This window comes from Phalaenopsis equestris, unplaced genomic scaffold, assembly GCF_001263595.1.
Source record: "Phalaenopsis equestris unplaced genomic scaffold, ASM126359v1 Scaffold219149, whole genome shotgun sequence".
Classification (NCBI taxonomy): Eukaryota; Viridiplantae; Streptophyta; class Magnoliopsida; order Asparagales; family Orchidaceae; genus Phalaenopsis; species Phalaenopsis equestris.
In genome coordinates, this window is record NW_018237541.1 from 334,829 (window position 1) to 357,355 (window position 22,527).

At 35.0% G+C, this 22,527-nt stretch overlaps 1 protein-coding gene across 1 annotated transcript in view; it reads right to left on the bottom strand.

The window, feature by feature from the left end:
- Positions 1-21,292, bottom strand: part of LOC110037380 (nuclear pore complex protein NUP214) — a 45,429-nt gene extending 24,137 nt beyond the window's left edge. Inside the window, exons 1-7 of the mRNA XM_020742014.1 lie at positions 20,977-21,292; positions 20,696-20,898; positions 20,404-20,572; positions 18,924-19,064; positions 12,940-13,064; positions 9,077-9,189; positions 3,988-4,127 (exon numbers count right to left, since the gene is read on the bottom strand). Of these exons, the coding sequence (XP_020597673.1) occupies positions 3,988-4,127; positions 9,077-9,189; positions 12,940-13,064; positions 18,924-19,064; positions 20,404-20,572; positions 20,696-20,898; positions 20,977-21,196 (1,111 nt within the window). The 5' untranslated portion in view covers positions 21,197-21,292. The remainder of the gene's footprint in view (positions 1-3,987; positions 4,128-9,076; positions 9,190-12,939; positions 13,065-18,923; positions 19,065-20,403; positions 20,573-20,695; positions 20,899-20,976) is intronic.
- Between the last annotated feature and the right edge of the window lie 1,235 nt (positions 21,293-22,527).

Genomic DNA, 22,527 nt, shown 5'->3' on the forward strand with positions numbered 1-22,527 from the left:
CCCTACACGGTGCAATGAGTGTAAAACATATTGCAGTGAAACCATTGTTGCTCCCTTAACGTCTCAATCCGAAGGACCCGTAGAACCACATGCATCTTGGTCTCATCTGGTGGCAGTTAGTACTCCTAACCTTTTTATTCAGTTGCTACCCCGTAGCTAACTTCATCCACCGCCCCTTGCTCGGAGAAAGTCACAACTCAACTCATCGGACAACTAGAGAATGATGTATACAAAACCATGATACCTGAAGCATTTCCCGGTTGGGAGTGTAGTGGACGTGCTACTATTTTCAGGCTTCTTTTCTGGCTTTGTCCTACTCAAACCAGTCTGTTCCACTTCCTGAGAAGTACTTTTTTTGTCTCTCCACTTTCAGTGCTAAAGTCTGCACATCCCGCAGTGTCTAATAGAGTTGCAGTTGGACCATATTACTGACGGTGGACTTCAAGCCTCCCAAAAACCTGGCTATAGTGTGCTCCTTTGTCTCCTTCGGCTCACACCTTAATTTAAGATGCATGAATTTTGTCTTGTACTCCATTGATAGCTTCTTTTGTTACAAGTAGTGGAGTTTCAAAAAAATATCCAGATGGTAGTACGGGGGTAGGTATTGTCGTTGTATTTCCCGTTTCACCTTCTCCCAAGAAAAAAGTGCCACATCTTATCTTTGTTTCTCCCTCTTCAGATTCTCCCACCATAAAGATGCATTCTTCATCTTGATGGCAGGAGCTTCACTCTTCTGTCATCGAGCACCTTAATGTATTCAAAGATTTGCTCAACAGTTTGCATCCACTGGAGGAAGTCATCTGGATCCATTATCCCCTCAAAGTCCTATAGGTCCACTTTCATTTCCAAGTCATTGTATCCTCCAATAGGCAAGACATCTTTATATCTTCCAACTGTCAATCCATCTCTGTATCATTCAATAGGCACCTCATCTATGCATCTTCTAAAAGGCACTTCAACTCCATATCTCCATTGATATTGTAATCCAAAACGTTGTGTCTTGTCTTCTTCTCCACTCGAATCATCCCTACAGAAGGGATTCAGGTGTTCTACGTACTCTCCACAACTTTCACTATTATGTTCGACGATGATTCTACCCTGGGTTCATTTCTGAATGGCATCGAACTGATATAGCACTTGGCGAAGGTAGGTGTAGGGCTGTGAGTCAAGTCAACTCGTGGGCCGACTCGAGCTAGGCTTGATTAATGGCTTGTGAACTAAGCTCGATAAGCTAACAAGTTAAGCTCAAGCTAGTTCCTACTTGACACGTTAGCTCGATTCGACTCGATTAAAAAAATATTAAAAAAAAAAATATACTAAAAATATATTAAAATTGAAGATTTTATCTTCAAAGTATTAAAATATATTTTGTATTTTATAATAAGTGATTTCTTATTATTTCTTTCCTAATTGCTCATTATATGTCATTTTATTATAGCACTACTTTAAATTAATATTATTTTCACTTTTATACTAAATAAGTCGGCTCATGAGCAGGCTCGAACTCGCAGACTTAAGCTTGAGCTCAAAGTTGAACTTTATAAAATTAATCAAGCTCAAGTCGGGGGTGGTTTGAGCTCGAACTCAACACGTTTGCACCCCTAGGTAGGTGGAAGGTGTGTAGGGCGGGGCTAAGAAAAATTATTATTATTATTATTATTATTATTATTATTATTATTATTATTATTTATTTTAGGTGGGGGGAGGGGGGCTAAAATTATGATAACTCTGGTGCTAAATGATACCGGAGTTAAGCTGAACCACAATTGGCAAAGTAAATGTTATTACTAAAAAAATAGACAGGACCAAACATACTTGGAAAGAAAGTTGCAACAACACAGGACAAGAATTCACACTAGGGCTCGATCCGAGGAAGATGGAGATCGACTAGGTGGTTGGGAGGTGGTGGTAGAAGGTTGAAATGGGTTGTGGGCAGGGCAGTGAAATTACCTTGAAGATCATTAAACACTCGAAAATTGATTCAAATTTTGGCTCGTATCGAGATTGGATCGAAATAAACAAGCCGAGCTACAAACCAAAATTTTAGAACGAATTTTTTTCGAGCCGACCCAGCTCTAATACTAAATGATATCAGAGTTAACGCGAACCGCAATTGGAAATGTAAATGTTATTTCTAAAAACAAATAGACGATTATGATCAAACATACTTGGAAGGAAAATTACAACAAAACAAGACACAAATTCAAACTAGGGCTCAATTCGAGGAAAGAGGAGGTCGACTAGGTGGTCGGGGAGTGGTGGTAGGAGGATGAAATGGGTTGTGGGTAGGGCTCTGAATTTACCTTGCAGATCATTAATCACTCAAAAATTAATTCAAACTTTGGCTCAAATTGAGATCAGATCGAAATAAACGAGCTGAGCTACGAGCTAAAACTTTAGATCGAATTTTTTTCAAGCTCACCCCAACTCAAATAAAAATCGGATCGTTAACAACCCTAGTGATGTTAGGGTTGGGAATTTAGCCAATTTAGCTTGAAGATCTTAATCACTCGAAAATATATTTGAATTTTGGCTCGGTTCGAAATCGGATTGAACTAAATGAATCGATCTATGAGCCAGAAATTTTTATTGAATTTTTTTTAGCCAATTTTGAGCCAACCCCAGCTCAACTCGAAATCAGATCTTTAACAGCTCTAAGTGTGGGTTGTTGGAATAGCAAAAGGTGGGGTTGAAATTGCGTTGTCGGTGACACTGAGGGCCTGGAACAACAGCAACAGCCAAGGGGAGGGCTAGGACATTGAGGGGCAACAAAGGGAAAGGGTTGTGGACGGCAGGACAACAAGAGGAGTGCAGTCCAATGGGTGTGGCAGCTAGGGGAATTGCTGGCATTAATGAAATAGGTTGTTGTGTGACGCGATTGTAGGAAAAAGACAGCAAGGTTTTTGTCCGGGGCGGCAACACCAAGTACGGAGGGCCGGACAACGGTCGAAAAAGCGAGGCGAGGGAGGAAACATGGGTGGTGGTGAAGGAGGAGAGCTGGGACTGCGAGGGCATCAAAGAGAAGAGAGAGAAGGCAATGGCGACGGCTGGAAAGGCTGCGAAGGAGTTGGGTAACAATAAATATCCCTTCGGGAACAAGTCACAGCCAGAGCACTACTCAATCTCAAGAAAAGAGATTACCACCTCAAACGGGTTACAGCCAGAGCACATGCTTGCCTTGGAATACAACACTCGAAAGGGAAAACTAGGACGTCAACAACTGTTTTGATAGAAAACACCATAAAAACCGACTTTCAAACCCCAATACAATACATATACAGGAAAGATTTAAAAATAAATGAAAGATAATCTGAAAGAGAGCATAAGAAAGGAAAACGAGACTGTTTTGGCTGCCCATCTCCTGTCTCACACAATATTGATTTTGTGGTACTGTAACAGCTACACTACTAGGCAAGCTCCTGTGTCAGAGAAAGTGGGGTAGACCAGAAAGACATGGGTTGGGATACAATGAAGAAGTGAAAGAGTTGCATTTATATATGAATTTCACTGTGAATTATCATAGAATAGTAATTTCATAAACTAACAGAAACTACACGTGCAAGAAAATTAATACGGCAAAACATCTCAAATATACTAAAGCTAAGCTTTTTAATTTTGTGTGATATTTGCCAATTAATTTCACATAATTTTGCAATTGCTTGCTATGGTACAGCCTAATATATAATCAGAATTTTAGTTGAGAATATAACCCAGCTATTGAAAGAAAAAGCCTTCAAACCTAAAGAATGAAACAGCTAGAAAACCATTACACACAGAAAGATCGATTGTAATGCATTGAGTACTACAAAGTAAAATTATGAGACGAGTCGTAGCAATGAAACCAGTTAAATAAAGAGTTTGGGAAAATGAACACTTTAGTATGTTATTCAAAGCGTCAAAGTGCAGAAAGTTATAATTAGACTGTTCATTCAATCACTCAAAAAGAAAAAGAAAAAAAAAAGGAGAAACTGAACTCAAACAATGTACCTTGCAAATCAATCCTGGGTATATATTTATCACTTCCTAATTCAAGGGACACAACTTCATATCTATTGTCTTCAACTAACCACCTCAGTAATGAAATATGCTGATCAGTATTCTTTCTATTAGACGTGATTGCAACATCCCTGAGAAAAAATAAATAATTAGCTGTAAGAATGTACAATAAATTAATAATAATAATAAAAGCATCTAATCTATAACAAAATAACAAAAATCGCTTCAGAGATTTTAGTAATTAAAAAAAAAAATCAGAAGAAGCAACACCAACAACAAGCCTTTATCCCACTAAGGGTCAATTTGGCACGGCTGTGGGAGAGCGGCGAGGCAAGCTGCTGCTGTTTTCATCCGTTTGGCGCAGCAAAGGGGGAGCTTCAAGTGAGCCGCGGTCGGATTTCAACAAAAAGCGGGCCGTTGGTTATACCCCGCGGCCAGCATTTCGCATATGCATTTTACCCTGCTGCCCCGATCTCTGCCCTTCCCTTCGCTTCTTCGGCCCACATGGCTAGGGCTCTCCTCGCCGCTCCTTTGGCTGTCTGAGAGCAAAGAGCAGAGAAATCACCGGAGGCCATGGCGACGCCGAAGCGGCTTGCATTGCTGGGATTCTTCGTCTTGGTTAGTCAGAGGCTTGATGTGGTTGGGATGCCATATATATGACGGAGAAAGGTTCATTGTGCTTTCATTTTATAGGGCTTCGATTTTGATGTATAAGTGTTTCAGATATGCTAATTCCAGATTCAGATTTTTCTATTCTTTGCTAGTTACGAAGTAGATGGTCTGTTTGTAGTCTCCGGGTTTTTCTTCTTCAATCGATGGCAATTTTTTTTTAATTTTCATTCTTGGAAATTTTGAGAAAATGTAGGAATGCTGAGATTTTGTGGTATCCTTCGTCCAAGCAGAGGAAGCACAGCAAATCGGAAGGCTGTTTCAACAGCTTTTTCTTTGCTGCAAAATTGAAATCGCTGGCCTTTGTTATTTGTTAAATCAAATTTTCTTCGGTTCTTTTTTTTCTTATGTTCTTATTTTCTAATAAATTATTGTTGAATTATAATGAATAAATTTTCATAAATTATTCACTCATAAACATATTAATTTGAAGAATTCTCATTTAGTTCTTTGGTCTTTCTTTAACCTACAGTTAATTTGCTTTCATGTTTGTGTTTGCAATCAAAATTCTGACAATGTACATAACCCGAAAGACTGTCAGGACTGCGATAAGAAAAAGGTTTCAAGTGTTTCCTATTAATCTTTCTGAACATATTAGTTAGGTTCCGTTGAAGTTGTTTCTTTTGAGTTTTTTTTGTCCCACTTCCATATATTGGGTTTTGAATTCATACTTGTAAATATTAAATATAGAAACATGCATGCACACATTGTTTTAATCCCACCATACTCTCCAAAACTTGCAATAAGAAAGCATAAATGATACTCATTATGTATAGATACTCATAATATGTACATATTTTAGCATGCACCTGTCAGCTCGTATACTAGTAAGCTCCATCATGTGTAGTAGATAAGGGATATGGATGATGAATGGAATGTTTTTGAGATGATGAGAATCGGTCGGTTGGTAAAAGCGGGGAAGCTTCTATAGAAGTTCTCTAATGAAAAGGATAAAGATTTGGGGAGGCTTCTGCAGAAATTATTACCAGCACCCTCTATTTATAAATATGTTTTTTGCATTTAAAGGAAAGAAAAATGAAGGAATTCAATCAAAATTCAAAAAAAAATAAATAAATTTGGACCTTTTATAAAAAATCTCTGTTATGAAATGAATTTCAGCTTCTGAAGTTTCAAAAATGTGATTCTTTCAGTCTTCTTTTAAACAGTTTTACCAAACAGAGTCAACATGGTCATTTTACCAAAAACAGCTGGCCCGCAGCTGTTTTCACATAGCTGCACCAAACAGACAGTTAGCTTCCCCGCAGCAACTTTCTGGGGCATTGCAGCTGCAGCTGAAAAGCTGAGAAACTGTAGCTGCCCCAAATAGAGCCTAAGTGGGGTAGGCTAGATGAATCCTTTTTCTCCATTATGTCATATTGAATCCTTTTTCTCCATTATGTCATATTGAATGTCATATTTTCATTTAATTCTATTGAATCCTTTTTCTCCATTATGTCATATTGAATGTCATATTTTCATTTAATTCTAATAGATTAAGATCATTAGGTCTACCTCTGTCTTTCCAAAAAAAAAAAATCAAAAAAAGCAAAGAAAAAAATGAAGAACAATCATCACACATAATTCCTTGGTGTCTAATGAACATGCAACGCAAAAATATGGGACTCAAAATGACGCGACTCATAGGCAATAATAGATGTTTAATCAAAAAGGAATTCAATGTGTTTCATCCAATAGAGAGGCCATTATGTATAATAAAACAACAAACATCACATCTCGAAGGACATGCAACTAAAAAGTGTCCACTTAACATAAAAAGAAATTTTTCCTGAGCAAAAGCTAAGGCTAATTAATGCACAACTGTATGATCAAGTTATGAATAAGAGCACAGCATCGAAATAGGAAAAGCGCCATGATTATAATCATCATCAATAACACAAATCTCAATACAACTTCGCAAATATCTGCCCCATTCATGAAGAAATTATGTAATAGTTAGTTTCAATGCCACTTCATTTTCCGCACAAGCCATAAACATTCTTGTTCCTCCAATTAGCTTCAAGCTAGTCGTATAGTTCAAAAAATTAAAGTAGATCCAAAGTTTCAGTAAATATACATGCCAGTTTTGAGCTGGATATCTATTATAGAATATCATCTGGAATGAAATGACAGTAAACATCAATGTGTTTGTTTAGTTCACTAAGATCATGATTAGTAGCAATATGAATGTTATCATGATTGTTGCAGTCTAAGACCATGGTTTTGTGGTTGAAAAATCAAATTTCTCTAGGAGGAACTTCACCCGCAGTATTATACACGTAGAATATGTCATGGCTTTATATTCTACCTCAACACTTGATCTAGCTGTCATTATTTATTTCTTACTCTTCCAATGACCAAATTGCATTATCTTCTACCTCCAACAAATATGCAATATCTAAATATAAACTTTCTAATTCAATCATCAACAGAACCAACCAAACATAAAAATAAGGCTTCCACATTGAGATGTCCTTTCATGGTGTAATAGTGCTTTTCCGGGGATTTTTTTTGATACACCTTAGAAGTTAGAATACACATGGCAATTCCGCAATATTTTCATTTAAGAATTTACGTAGGCTGATTATTGACTTCTACAAGAAATGAGATATCATGTATAGTGTTAGTAAGATGGTGTAGCTCACTAACCAAACCTATGATGAAAAGAAAAAATTCTAAAAAAAAAATCTTCATTAGCAACATTCAAAGCAGCAATGAATGTGTCAACTTGTTTACAGCCTAAAAAACAAAATACTCCCAAAAATTCAATGGCATAATTTCTTGGAGACATGAAAACTACTCCTGTAGTCAAATTTAATCCTCCTAAAGTATTTGAATTTAATACTTTGTCAAAATGCATATTTGTAAATGGGATGTTTCCTCAGCAACCACCTCCAAATCACTCTCAATAAACGAAAGCTTAAGTTGTTTAGGTCATCCATATAGACTATCAAGATAACAAAGCCAAATAAAATGTGTCTGACACAAGTGAATTGAACGATTTTCCTTACAAAAAGTAATATATTTTGGTTGATAAAAGGTAATAATGTGATTGGGATATTTAGTTGGAAAATGAACGAAATGTAAATTAATAGAAACTTTGAGACATCAGGAGACCACATTTTCCAAACAAGGGTGAAGGAGAACCATCAATAATAACGAAATAAGATATAGAAAATAGATCAAGGAAGGAGAAAAACTTGTCAAAATTTGTCATATGTGCATAAGCGTCGTAATCTTAAATTCAAGCGAACAAAAAGCAATAGTTGTTGAACCAAAAGAGAAAATAGCATGGGAGGTAGATACAAATCTCTGAAAATACTAAACCAGACGATAATAATCCTCACCAAAAAAAAAATGAAACAAACAAAAAAAAGGTAGGTAGAGTGAAAGCAAAATCAACAATAACAAAAGGTCCAAAAGCATGTTTAGAAGGATAATTGAATTTAGCCTAGTAATGCTAGATATTGACCTCCATATTAATTTCACCATCAATCTGATCGAAAATGACTGAAAAGGTGGACCACGAATGCAATCACTATACATTGCAAGCTTAAGGCTGACATATTCTACAACAGTTTGTCAAGGATGGCAAAATTAAGTTTAAATAAAGCTTACAATGAATCAATTCTATATCATATGTATCCATATGATTGCATTAAAAAACTCATGCCAATAAAGAAATGCCAATAAAGAAATGACATGTATCTCCTACAATATGGTTGGTCTGATTTGAAACAACATAACTATATTATGTGTTACAATCTAAGCCCAGATATTCCTCAATAACCAAGATACGAGCCATTAGTTGAAAGGTACACCTAACAAGCAAAAACCCTAAGCAAGTCAAAGTCAATTAAAAATGTTATTTTGGGGGGCGCGGTGCGTTATTTAAAGGTGTTCGAAACATACTAAGTAGATCAAATTTCATGACAAGCCAATATAATTAGATAAAAACATATTGAATAGAAGGCCTATAGTAACGGATAATAATGTCAAACTTTCACAAAAAAAAAAAAAAAAAAAACTAAAAAAAAAGTTTAAAAATAAAAAAAAATATAAGATAAAAGAAAACCAGCAAAAGAAAAATAACTTAAGCTTAGGGATGGCAAAAATTAATCAAATGTCTTTACTAAAAATTTTTCAAATAAAAAAAAAAAAAATAGCACAAGCAGTAAAGATAAGCGCAAGTACATAAAGTTAGTAAAGAATAGGTAGAAGAAACAAGCATTGGCTTGTTGCGAGCTCGAAAACTACAAAAATACTATCTAACATGGACAAAAAATAAATCCTAAAAGAAACCCTAAATTTATAAAATTAAATTAAGAAAAGAATCTAGATTAGATGATTTAACCACAAGCTTATACGAGATATAATACAGTAAGATAGCATAATGATTAATTAACTGCCATACCAACAATCCAAATACTCTGCCAGCAAATATGGCCCAACCCCAGCGGGAAGCATATCAACAGAAAGCCCTTCAAACAAATCAGGAAAAGAGAAGACAACGGGTTCGCAAGAAACCTGAAAGCAAATAGGAATCCATAGATAAATAGATATTCAAAAAAGCCTACTGTGCCATTGAGCAATTAAGAAGAGATGCTTTTTTCAAAAGTAAAAAGTATTAGGCATAAAAAAACACCATAAAAATGTCTACTAGGCATGTCATGTGTGTGTGTGTGTGTGTGAGCAATTTGCAAGGGAGGTCTTATATGAAGCGATACGCCTAAGTATGACAGTAATAATATTGAAAGAAGAGACAGTGTCTTTGAGATTTAGAAATAAAATGTGTCCAAAAAAATATGATAGTCCTTTTCCTTATTTGTTGAAAAAACAATTTTGGGGTTCTAAGAGAAAAGTCTCATTAGAAAAGGTGTAATAAACAGAATCATAAAATGCATAACATATTGAACAAAAAATAAATGAATTTTAATTAGTTTTGAAGAAAATACGTAAAAATAAGATTTTAAATCCTTCAAGATACATATTGAAATTCACATAATTATTTGACATATTAGAGCACTTCAACTAAGAACAAACAAAACTTACTAAAAAAATTTTAACACAAAAGATAAAATCAGAAAAAGCATTTCAAAATTCTAGTTACCAGGAAAAAAATCGAATTTATGATTCAGATAATAAGGTTGTTGGAAGGTTAATGCAATATAGTCTTAGAAAAATTTTATGTGTCAGAAATCAAATTGATTTATTCTAGGAAGATTTACAATGAGCGCTACTTTCATTCTAGAGTAAACCTGAATCATAGCCAACCACTGAATGAATATTCGCACAGAATTTATTGATCTCGAAAAGAAAATATGATCATTGCATTATAAAACCTTTGCTAAGAGAAACAGTGCCAACAACCAACACATATGAGAATCTTCATTGGTGTATCATGAAAATTAACCTTTTAGACATGAAGGAAAAACTGTGTATTTGTGAAAAGCCCATTGATTCTCCTCCGATAATATGCTCAATGATTCTGCCTTCAATAGTATGTCCCATGACTTCACCAACTGGTCGAACACCCTAGATGGCCTGCCAACCAACTCTTGAAACTTCTCTTCCATCCTCATGGTACTCCTTATTCTTGCTTCCGACTCATCAATGTGTAGATTATTCTTACTATTATTATTATTATTATTATTATTTCTATTCTACGATTTTGTATACTTTTATTAAAATCTCTTCTAGGAATGCACAAATTTTGCATATTTGATGGAAAGAAAAATGCAATTAATTTTTCCAATTTTTATCGGTATCAAGTGTCTGTTGAAGTAGTCAATTTGTAAAAAAAGAAATAATAACTAACATTAGTAGTAGTAGTGGAAAGTCCAAGGAGTTTCAGATAAATGTATTGTATCAAAGATCATGGATAAGTTTGTATGCTTTTGTATAGATTAGAAGAAGCACAAGATATTCAAAATTGGATAAGCACATTTTATTAAACTGGTAAATGAAATTTTGAAAGTTGTGAGACTTGAAATTATTAACACAAAATTGTAATACAATATAAAAATTTAAGCAATGTGAAATTCATAATAATTATTAGGTGTGTGCGATTAATTTATATGAATGGATTGGTTCACGGATTTGTAAGAGTAAAATCCAATAAATAGAACCGAACAAACTTTTACTCTAATCCAAAACTAAATGAAAAGAGATTTGGTTTAATTGGTTCGGTGTTGAGCAAACCAAAATCTAGCATTAGAACTAAAATTATTGAAAATGAAAGTTTTATTTGGAAAGATTGTCTTCACCATCTATCTCTCCCACTAACGAACAGCAAGATTAACGAAACAGAAGAGGTATGGATTAAACCTAATTTTTCAAACATAATATTATTCTTTTTTTTTAAGTTTAATGAAAATCAAAACCAATCCAAAAAACAAAACTGGTTATTAAAATTTTCTAAACCAAAACGAAATAGTTATTTCAAAACTAAACCTAACCAACCAAATGTGATCGGTTCGATTAGATTTTCACAAATAAGGCATGCCTCTAATTATTATCCCTAATGTTAGAAGATCAAGTCATGAATATATGTGAAAAACTTGAGTGACATGGGTACAAAAAGTGAAAATATAAACTAGCACATAACTTTTTTAGTTTGAGCTAGGAGATTAAAAGCAATTGTTTCAAAAGCACTTGTAATAGAACAATATTAATGAAACTTAAGGTTAATCTTTTATAAAATTGTAATCAAATCAAGTATACCATATGAATTAGAAGGGATGTTTCATTTGCGGAAAAAGGAATACAATGTAATTGAAATGTACTGTATTTGAATTACTTTGAAGTTGTTTGGTTTGGTGTAAAGTAAATAGAGGAGTTCTTCTTCTTTTTTTTTTTTTGAAGAAAAAATGAAATTAATATAAAACATGCTCAATGATGGCAATAACAACGATTGCTGACGATCGGTAGTCGTCAAAGGTTGCAAGCGGTGGGACTAGCAGCAGTGGCGAATGGGGTGAAGGGCAGTAAAGTGCGGGCAGCCGCAATGGTCAGCGGTCGGTGGTTGTGGTGACGGCAATAAGCTGCAGTTCGCACTGTATTTGAAGATCGGTCAGATCAACCGAACTCGGATTACATTAATTTTGAATTGTACAGTGAATTCTAAATTCATAAAAATTTGACACTGCATTCCGTTTTCATATAACCAAACATCAAAATTTTAAAAACCCCTACACATAGTTTACTTTACAAGAGATATTGGGAACCAAACAGCCTTGGTGTCATGTAACAAAGAAGTAATTCATAAAAGTTAATTATGTTGAGCATGGCGAAAATGAGAATGATAGTATATGATTTAAGATGATTGTGTAGTAATACTAGAAACGGTAAAGTGTGAAATGACTACATGTGAGGAACAATGAGAGTGAAAGTTTTGAGAAATAAGATATTAGAAATCTGACTTTAGAAATTTAGACATTTACAATGAACGTTAAAAACTGTAACAATAAGATGGGCGAGTAGATATGAATAATGTAAAAGAATTTGTGAGGAGAAAAGTAGACAAAAGGAAAGATAATTAGAACCTGTGCAAAAAGACTCATGCAAAAGTAATGGGATTACCGGGATTCATATAGCTGGCAGCGTATGGCTGGGATAATGGTAAAAAAGATGAACAAACCAATATGTCATATTTATCAATGAAAAAAGGAAGGTTTTAACGGACATTTTCTAAGAATTTTTTTTATAAAAGGACTAATTCAACAAACTTAAAAAACTGCGGTGGCTATTACAATTTTATGTTATTTTTAAAAAATCAGACCACAGTTTTCAAGCAGTGACTGCACTTTTACCAGCTCGGCACAAAATTTTTTAAAAAACAACAAGAAAACAATTTCTCAAACAAAACTGTAGTGGCAGTCCAAAAAAAATTGGCAGAAAGTTATCCCAAACAGATATTTAATTTGACATAGTCACATGACGTGTTAAATGTTTACAAATAATAAATAGCTCTTAGACTGTACGTGAAATTTAAATAGTTAAATGCCAAGGTTTTGCATATCAAAATGAGAAGCACCGATTAATTACGCAAGTAAACAACAAGCTCAAGTGTTAGACTAGCTATTTTTACGCACAAAACTTCTGTCAGTTAAGCTTTAGTAAATTAATTTATAAAATGAAATATAGGAATAGATGAATATATTCTTTAAAAAATAAACTATCTGAAGCTGCAAGAAAAGTAACAAACCATTGAAATAAGAAAAAGATGCATTAATAATGATGTATGGAAGAGATACAATGAGTGTCACAAAAGCCAACCTCATTAAATTTATGTTGCCCGCTTGAGATAACTTGAACTAGGTATCCATCCTCATCACCATCTTCCTTCGATTGTGTACAGCCAACAACAATACTATCATGCCGAAGCCACTTGATTGAATCCACTAGAAATATGTGCAGTGAAAAAAAAAGGATTAGGAACGATAACGATATTTTTGTTTGAATAAATTAAAAACCGAAACAGATAAAAAAAGTGGCAGTGCCTTCCGAAAGCATTAATAGACACAAAGTAGTGGCATTTCTGGCATTATTCCTGCAATATTTAGTGTCATGTTTAAGTTGATGGTTCAACAAAAAAATCACATTAAATTATCTAAATTGAATCGAGGTAAATCTGTAGTTTATTCAACTACAAATAATCCTACATAAACATATTTAATCACTTAGCAGGTAAGAACATCTGCCCCTTTTTAATCATTCATGGGAAAAAATATCACTGATGATGATACACAATCTCCTTCAGAATAATAAACATGTGCTGTAAAATTAAAACAGTTGTCCATTCGTTATTAGATATATTGACAGCATAAAGGAACAAAATCATTTGTCCCATGCGAATCAATTGGATATGTTTTCATTGATATATAGCATGAAAAGTTTGTATATTATGCAATAGAGTTACATGCACACTTATATGCAATGAATGCGTGATTTTGTTTAAAAATAAAGAACACCAAAATAAGTTTTGTTCATTTAAAGCTTCATACAATTATTTAATTACTTCTTTACGCAAAGGCCTTAAAAGTTTCTATAAGAAAGAACAGTGATGCTAATCAATTGCATGCAAACATTTCCAGAAGCTTCATAGTTTATTCCCAAGGAAACATCATGAAAGGATAAACCATTATAAACCCAGATTAAGTGTTACACCAGCGCCTATGGCACCGTCCGCCTCGTACTCCACTGAGTCAACATCCAACCCGCCAAAATAGTTTGAAGACTTAGGTGTAAGACTAAAAAGAGCAATTTAGTCATTTGTTAGTTGCTATTTTGAGTTATAAATAGGGCTAATATATTTAGGATTAGGTCGTGTGTGATTGTTGTCTTGAATTCTAGGGTTAGGGCTTGGGAGAGATCGTCTATTTCTTGAATTGTAAATGTTTCTCTTTTATGTATGTGTGTTATGTTGATTGGTGTTAATGAAATAAAAATATTTTATTTTGACCTATTTTTGTGAAAGTTTGTATCAAATTAGTATCAAAGCAGGACGGAGATCAAAACATCAAGATGGGATCGCAGCGTGACTTCATGACTAAATCTCGCAATATAGTCGCGATTGAAGTTAGCTGGGAAGCCAATGTCGCGATCACGAAATACAGGCACGCACCTTCATGACTGAATCTCACGATACGGTCGTGATCGGAGCTAGCTAGGAAGCCAACGACGGTACTGCGACGTACGAGCACACAGCCAAACCTCGTGATCTGATCCTGATTCAACTTGAAGCCAACAGCGGGACTGTACGTCTTCGTGAATGAACCAATATATTCGTGATTCGACCTGACGAGGGTACAAAGTTATGCCTTCATGATCAAAAATCTTCTTAGGAGTAATGGTGGCTAAGTAAAGGCTTTGGAGGAGAAATTAGAGAAAGGGGTGAGTCAAATCATATATGAAATCGAGGAGCATCTCTCAGCCAAGGATGAGTGGTTCTTATCCATGGAAAGTAGATTCACATCCCTAAAAGAAATGATAAAGAACGTGGAGTTTCACACAAAACTGCCTTAGGATCAAGTGACGGTGTATGGAGCGACGGTGTTTAGAGCGGACGCAAGAGACAACAATAAGAAGAATTCATGCGACATCAAGGTAGCATCGCTGCTTTAGAGAGATCTGGAGCCACAGGATTGATCGAAATAATTGGGAGCAAACTCAAGCAGCAGCACTTAGAAGGAATACACGACATCGAACGGTAGGAATGAATGAAATAGATGGGATCGAGTGAAGTAGGGAGCGAATTTGAGCTGCAGCATCGAAAATGAATTGCATGACATCTAGAGGTTTGGATCATGCAGCAACAGGAGAAACAAGACGGAGTGTGATTTGAGAGTGAAGAAGATTGATTCGAAGAATTTTGACTAAGAACAGGGCATTATGGTGGGTGAGACCCCAACGGAGGGCTTCATCCAACTGTATCAGTTCCTTTTGTTGCAACAACTTTTCAGGTGAAAGGAAATTCATGAGTCTATGGGGACGGGCAAACTAATTATGGGCTGAACCAGTTGAAGAAGAGAAATCAATATGAGTCGACGAAAGGAACCCAACTCCCACTTCATGGGTGAAACAAACTTCGGTCGAGGAAATTGAAGAAGAGACTCACCATAAGGAAGTTGAAGATACATATCTTTGAAGAAGAGGATGTTAATAGTTGGGTTTATCACGTGAAGAGACACTTTGTTGTTAATGGAATGACGGAGAAAAAAATTGATGGTGGTGCCCCTATATTTAGAATGGAAGGTTCTAGCGTGGTAACAATGGAAAAAACAATGTCAACCAATCAAAACATGGGAAAAATTCAATGATCGCTTGTTGGGGTGCTTCAAAACCACGAGGGAAGGGAGTTTAGACAAGAAGTTTTTTTGCATTGGTCTAGGAAGGGTCTTTCATGGATTATAGAGAGAAATATAAGATGTTATCCGGTCGTTTGAGAGGAATGTTGAGGATTGGGGGAAACTATGGAATTATCTTTGTTCGTTGAAGAAAAAAATACAATGGAAGTTCTCTTGGAGCCACTTGATTTAAAAAGAGTGTGTCAGGAATCGACAGGCAGGAAAGAAGTATTGATTAAATGGAAATGATTGTCAGATTAAGATGCCATGAGGGAGCTATACGACTTAATCTAGCAGCAGTTTCCCCTCTTCCATCTTGAGAACAATGTGTCTTTTTAGAATAGAAGTAATATTAGATGAGTGCCAACAACACCATTCTCCTCATGCTCCACTGAGTTGAAGTAGAGCCCGCGAAAATAGTTTGAAGATTATGTTAGTCGTAAAACTAAAAAGCGCAATTTAGCAATTTGTTCATAATTACTGTAGAGTATAAATAGGACAAATATGTTTAGGTTTAGGTCATGCGTGATTGTTTTCATGAATCTTAGGGTTAGGAATTGGTAGAAATCACCTACCTCTCAAATTGTAGGTGTCTTATATTTTATGTATTTGTGTTGTGTTGTTTGGTGTTGGTAAAATAAAAATATTTTGTTTTGCCCATATTTCTGCAGAAGTTCATATCATTATGCCATCAATGTTCTTTTGAATATCAAAAGAAATATTTTTTACAAGGAGTTTACAAAGTTTTAAAAATTAACAACATGCACAAGTAACCAGATAAACTAAATTTCACGGGTAGCAATGGAAGTTATAAAACTCTAGCATGATGAAATATTGAAAATGAATATTTCATGCCAACTCAAGATTAAGAATATCAATTTTTATGACGAATAAAATTTTAATAATTCGATAAATCAAACCTCTTGTACATTTAATCATTCTTATTTCTCGAACTTTTAAAGTTATTTAAGCATTATCATTTATGATATTATCACCATAAAAATGATTTAACTTTCTTGCTTTCAGTGTTACATGCATGTCTTCAATAAATTCAAGGCAGGCACTCACAAACTAGTACCTTAAGCAAGGTGCTTGCCTTGTCCCACCTTGGTAATCATACCACCTAGGAAATGTGTGATGCACTATAACCACGCCTTACCTAGCCCAACTGCCTAAGCAAGTATTAAGATGGCTGTAAAATCAATAAATTTAAAAAACCTACTAAAGCACTAATTTTCATATGTGGCAATGTAAATGATTGTTTCAAAGGATATAAAAATTTTGAAAAATGTCATAAATGGCAGCCTACCACCATGCATTTTACATCTCATAAAGTTCATTTGTGAAATTAAATTGCTAAAACACGTAAGAATATAGCATATATCCTATTCAGTTGTTCAAAATAAGTTAGTGTAAAAACAAAAATAGTTAGCCTTCCACCATAAGCTTAAGTTTTTGGCTTGAATATAGGTTTAACCATTGATACATCTAACGCGACTCAAATCCTCCTTGATTCATACCTACCATGAGATATGACATTCGATGGTTCGATTACAAGCAAGTGGTTCATGTGATTTATGGACAACATAGATTTTGGCCACCCTCCACCATATTGAGCCAAGTTCAATAATGCATGGACCACAACTAATCCATGTGATTGAGCAGGCTCTCGAAGCATGATATTTTAAGAAGCGAGCACTGAAGGGGATAGTCGAAGCAAAGGGCCCACTTAAGTGAGGGAGAGAGTATTAAGCATCTGAGCATTGGATTTTGTCCCATAGCAGATAGTTGAAAATAGAGAATCGCTCAATTAAATCCTTGTACTTTTTTGAGAGGGGCGTTTTAATTCCAAACTATCAAATATAACCAACTTCATCTATTAACTCTTCAATATTGATCCAAACCAGTCCCAGCATTAGAGTTAAAATGTAAATGAAAAGAAAGTTAATGTAGAGGGTAGGATTAGAGGATATAATCATCTTTTGCATTTTTCTACAACTTCTGCTTTTCCTTATTGTATTCTCAAATTTCATTTCTTACTCAAGCTCAGTTATCAAACAAATAGCACAAGAGGAGAGGAAAGATGGAGATCATCGGCGAGCAGTGTACAAAAGACAAATATTGGAGAACATGATGACCACCATATGAAGTATAGAGATCACAGCAAGCAGTCCACTAAGTCCGGAATTGTTGAGCATTATCACTACAAAAATTACATCTCATTGAAGCATGCTAAGGTATATACGAAGGAGTCATGAAACAACAAAAATTTGTGATTAGAAAAGATAAACTTCCATGGCCCGTCTCCAGCTCCAACTGTAAAGGATGAATGTTTGTCGCCATTGCTCTCCACATCGTCATAGGCATGATGCAAAGCTTGCTCTCAAGTCAACGTCCAGTCTCAATACAAGCTCAATTGCCTGTCAACCCCATTGGTGGCAGCTGCTTTGATCTCAATCTAACTTGTGAGCAACCTCGTGATGATGAAAAGTTAGATTTAATAAAAGTTCTAAAAAACTAGAACATTATACTAAAAATGTTTGACAAATTAAACCTACAATTAATATCTCCAACATAAACTTTTCATCCATTTACATGGTAGTCCTAATGGTGGGACTAACTTGGATCAATTTCAAAGAGTCAATGGACTAAATTGGCACCATCAATAGCCAGACACTAAAATGGCACCCCATTGAAAATCAAGTGATCAATTGAGCTTTCGTGAAATATTGCACTTTGCATTAAGAAAACAAAAGGGTACAAAAAACTATGCAAGTATGCATTTATGCTATACAAGAGTGTGATCTATCCTCTACGAGAATGAAAGGACCATTAAGGGCAAGCCTGGCACAAAAATGAGTTGCCCTGTTACAATCCCTAGAAGTAAAAAAGAACAAAACTTCCTTAAAACTAACACGATCTGGAGCCTCTGCTGATTGCTTTTGCCAAACTTTGCCTTGCAAGGTAGAGCACACAAACCGCATGATATTAGCAATATCTCCTTCAAAGATGAGGCCCTTAGTCTCGAGCATCCACTGAAAACAAATGCTACTGAAGGCTTGGATGGCTAAGAGCTCTACTTGGGCACTGTCCCAACGAGTGAAATGTTGTCACATAGCAATAATGCCATTGCCGGCCAACGAAGCTTGCACTCACTGAAAATATCTTGTTGTAAAATACAAAATAGTTGACTTCCACTAATAGGCTTAAGCTATATGCTCAAACGCTATTTATCAGACCTAACTCTACTCTCACTTTATTCAAACTCTCTCATATGAACAAAAGTAAACTGAAGATTCACTAAAATTGAATAAAATTACTTTAACTAGCCATTGTACTTTGAAATAATCATCAATTATATAAAAAATAACATAAATGAAAAATAATGTAAGAAATTTTTTCTATAAAATCTACCTTTTATTTCTGATCCAGAATCAACAGCCCATGTCTGAAGCGAAAGTGAAATGCCAACTGTTTCCTCAAAATTGGACGATAATATGCTAACAATATCCTTCCTTGAAATTGCAAAAAAATTGCCATCCACGCTCCAGTCAACTACAAGTTTCAAATATTAAGAATATAAGAACAGCTTAAAATTATAGGGGCATTACATACATACCAAACAAATCTTATATATTTACACATCTAACACCGAAACTTGAATATTTACATGCATAGAACTCAAATCTTTAATATCACATCAAAAAATACCACTATCACCAACTTTTTAAAAGAGAAATACACCTCTTCATGCATAGTTCATCACATCAAAGTGCTAGAAATGTAAATATGAAAGTTTAGGAGTTAGATATGTAAATACATAAGAGTTGTGTGGTATGTATGTAAATTTCCCAAAATTATATTGTTATAAGGAGAAACAAATGGATCATGTCTCGTAAAAAAAATTGTAAATCCCTTGAACAAAAGAGAACATGAATTGTCAAATTGAAACAAAAAACCCAGCCATGTTTATTAAGCAAACAAACAAGGAAGCGAATGCTGAAAAAAATAAAAACACAAGAAAAGCAAATGAAATCCCAAATATTGCTTGCTTATTTTCCTTCTCAAGTATAGGCGGATACAAGAAAGGAGTACACATATAGCCACTTTAAAGTTCTTGCATGTTCCACAAACAGACACAGCAAGTGGCAGACATCACATCATTTATAAAAAAAAAAGGAATATTTACATACATACCACTCTATTCTTATGTATTTACATTTCTAACACCTAAACTTCGATTGTTACATACATGGCTCCTTCCCTATGCAGGACAAGGTGTATCTCAGTTTTTAAAAGTTAAAATGGTGATATTTTTTATGTGATAAAAAGTTTAGGAGTTAGATATGTAATATATAAGAATTGGGGATGGTATGTATGTAAATGCTCCTAAAAAAAATAGCTAAACAGGAAAGCATATCCCAAATTCGGTATGGTCATCATTTTTCAAAGTGTCAAGAAAAATAAGTACAAGGGATGTGCATAAAATAGCTTAGTAATTCTAAAGAGGGTTTTCCATACCAACCACCCAAAATATTAATATAACATTATCACCATCCTAAACCCACTCATGAAGATTTTCAATGAAGTTTTTGGGTAGTTAAAATGTTATATTTAAATTTAGTGTTTTGCATGGTTGGAATGTAAAAACCCTAATTCTAAAATGCAAACTCTAAAGATAATTTTGTAAAAACACGCAATAATAATTGCTCATACAAAAAAATATATATATTATGACCTGGTTACAATTCATCCAATGTGCAAGAGAAAAAACATAAAATTCTTTCAACAGTAGCTTTAATTAAGATGGAAAGAGGATTGAATCACGCTAAATTCAATAAAGCAATCATTAGTTCATGATACATGACATTCTGTAATTGGAATTGCTACAAACCAGCATCAACATTGTCCATCACATCTTTGAGCCGAAAATCAGAAGATCCATGACATAGTAAGCCATTATTTGACAGAGCAACGAAAGAGTTTTCAGAACTTCTTCGCCATTTTAAATCTCGAACAACACCAGAATCGCTGAGAGAGCATGAAATTGCTGGCTCTTGCACCTCCAAAATGAAACTTATTGAAATGAGAAATGAATGGTTACCACAGTGATAATTATCAGACAAAACAGATAAACAGACAGTTAGCTACTTCACCAAAAGTATGAAAAGAGAAAAGTTCCGTACCTTGGCAAGGAGAGATTGCACGTAGAACAAGTGAATTTCTCCACCAACAGCGGCTGCAAGCATCGAATTATCCCACGAAAGCGCCAGGATCGAAACACTGCCAATCTGCACATCCACGATGCTTGATTTTTGCACACACACGTCCTTCCCGTTAGCGCTCTTAGCTAATCCAATCACATCCTTTGTATTCGCAACCAAAAACCCTAATGAAACCAGAAACGATGAATAATACAAATGAGCCGAGCGTGGCTGAATAGGGAGATGGGAACTGGTCGCCAAACCTTCGGTGTGCGCTAGAAATATAAGATGGTGGCGTTCGGAGACAGCGAGAGGCTGAAGCGGGGGGTTGGAAAGATCGAAAGCGGAGTCGGAGAGTGTGGGTTTTAAGGGAACGGGTTCGCCGATCCTGCAGAAAACGAAGTCCACCGTCCCCTGGCGGTCTCCTTCGATCTCCTCCGCCAGCGAGAGGAGACGGGAGGACTTCGCGGCCATGGTTGGCATTGATTACAGAGCCTGAGAATCGAAACGGAGAGAGAGAGGCGCGAGTTTTGCGACCATGGCTGAGGAGGAAGAGAACAGAGGACTGTCGCTACAAGCCTACAAACTATAGAACTTTGTAAATGGTCTTGAAACACAAATTTCATATTTACAAGCATGACACTAAAAATTTCAACATTATATTATAATTTTCATTATTATTTTTTATTTTTTATTAATGAAGTATATCTTTCTATACAAATTTATGACATTTAAATATTATAAATATAAATATAAAATTTTAGAGGTTACATAAGTAAAGTTGTAAATAGATGTACATTGTGGGGATATATTTTTTTCTTGAAATTATTGCCTTGGGGGATGCCTAAAAGCTCAAAGACTAATTTTAGAGGGGAACTTCGATTCGCCCGGCCAGCAGGCGGGCTGGCCGAGCGGAATATGGGACGGAGGACTCATAAGTAATATTCTTTCAATTCTAACATGATAGAAATTAATGCGAATGTTGTAAGTAATTAGTGACAATATTTATAGTATTGAATCATGTTTTGTCAGTGAATCGCAGCCAAGGAATAGAATTAGTAAAGAAGAGCTGAGAATATGAGCTATAGAGAAGAGAGGAGGGGGAAGACATTAGTGAGGTGTTGTATTAATTCCTGAGATGGTTGTTAATGGGAAAAAAATCATTGCTTCTTACATTAACTTTCTCTCTTTTATAGAGATGTTTAGTGTATAAAATATGTGTAAGTTATGACTACAAATATATCATTTGGGATGTCTAACTGCCTAAACTTATATTTTACTACCTTGGGCACATATATTATATTATTTCTAGTGTCTTTTCTTTTGTTTATGCTATCTCTGGTTGCCCTTAGCCTTTTGCTACATGCTCCCCGTGCCAAATTCATTGTATAGTTGGCATGTTTGGCCATGGATGAGTTATCTAGAAGAGCTTCGTTAGGACGGTTGTTATGACATAACACCCTTTAGAGAGTTATTTTTCTAGTTGAATGCAGTCGGTAGAATGGTAACAAGGCGGATGTAGCTGGTCGAATGCAGATGGACAAATAGAGTTGGACGAATGCAAATGGTCGAATATAGTTGGATGAATGCAGCTTGACAAATGCAGTTGAAAGAATACTACTTCTTGATTCAAATAATTTTGGTCATATTTTTTTTATTTATACGACTTTTTTATTGCTTCGAAATGCAACTATAAAAAGAACAAGATAATGATAAACATGAAATTATTCATTGCTCGTTTCTTTAAGAAAAGTATATGCTCCTCTTGTTTGAATAATAAATTCATTAGATGTGTTATTTTATTTGAATCAAAA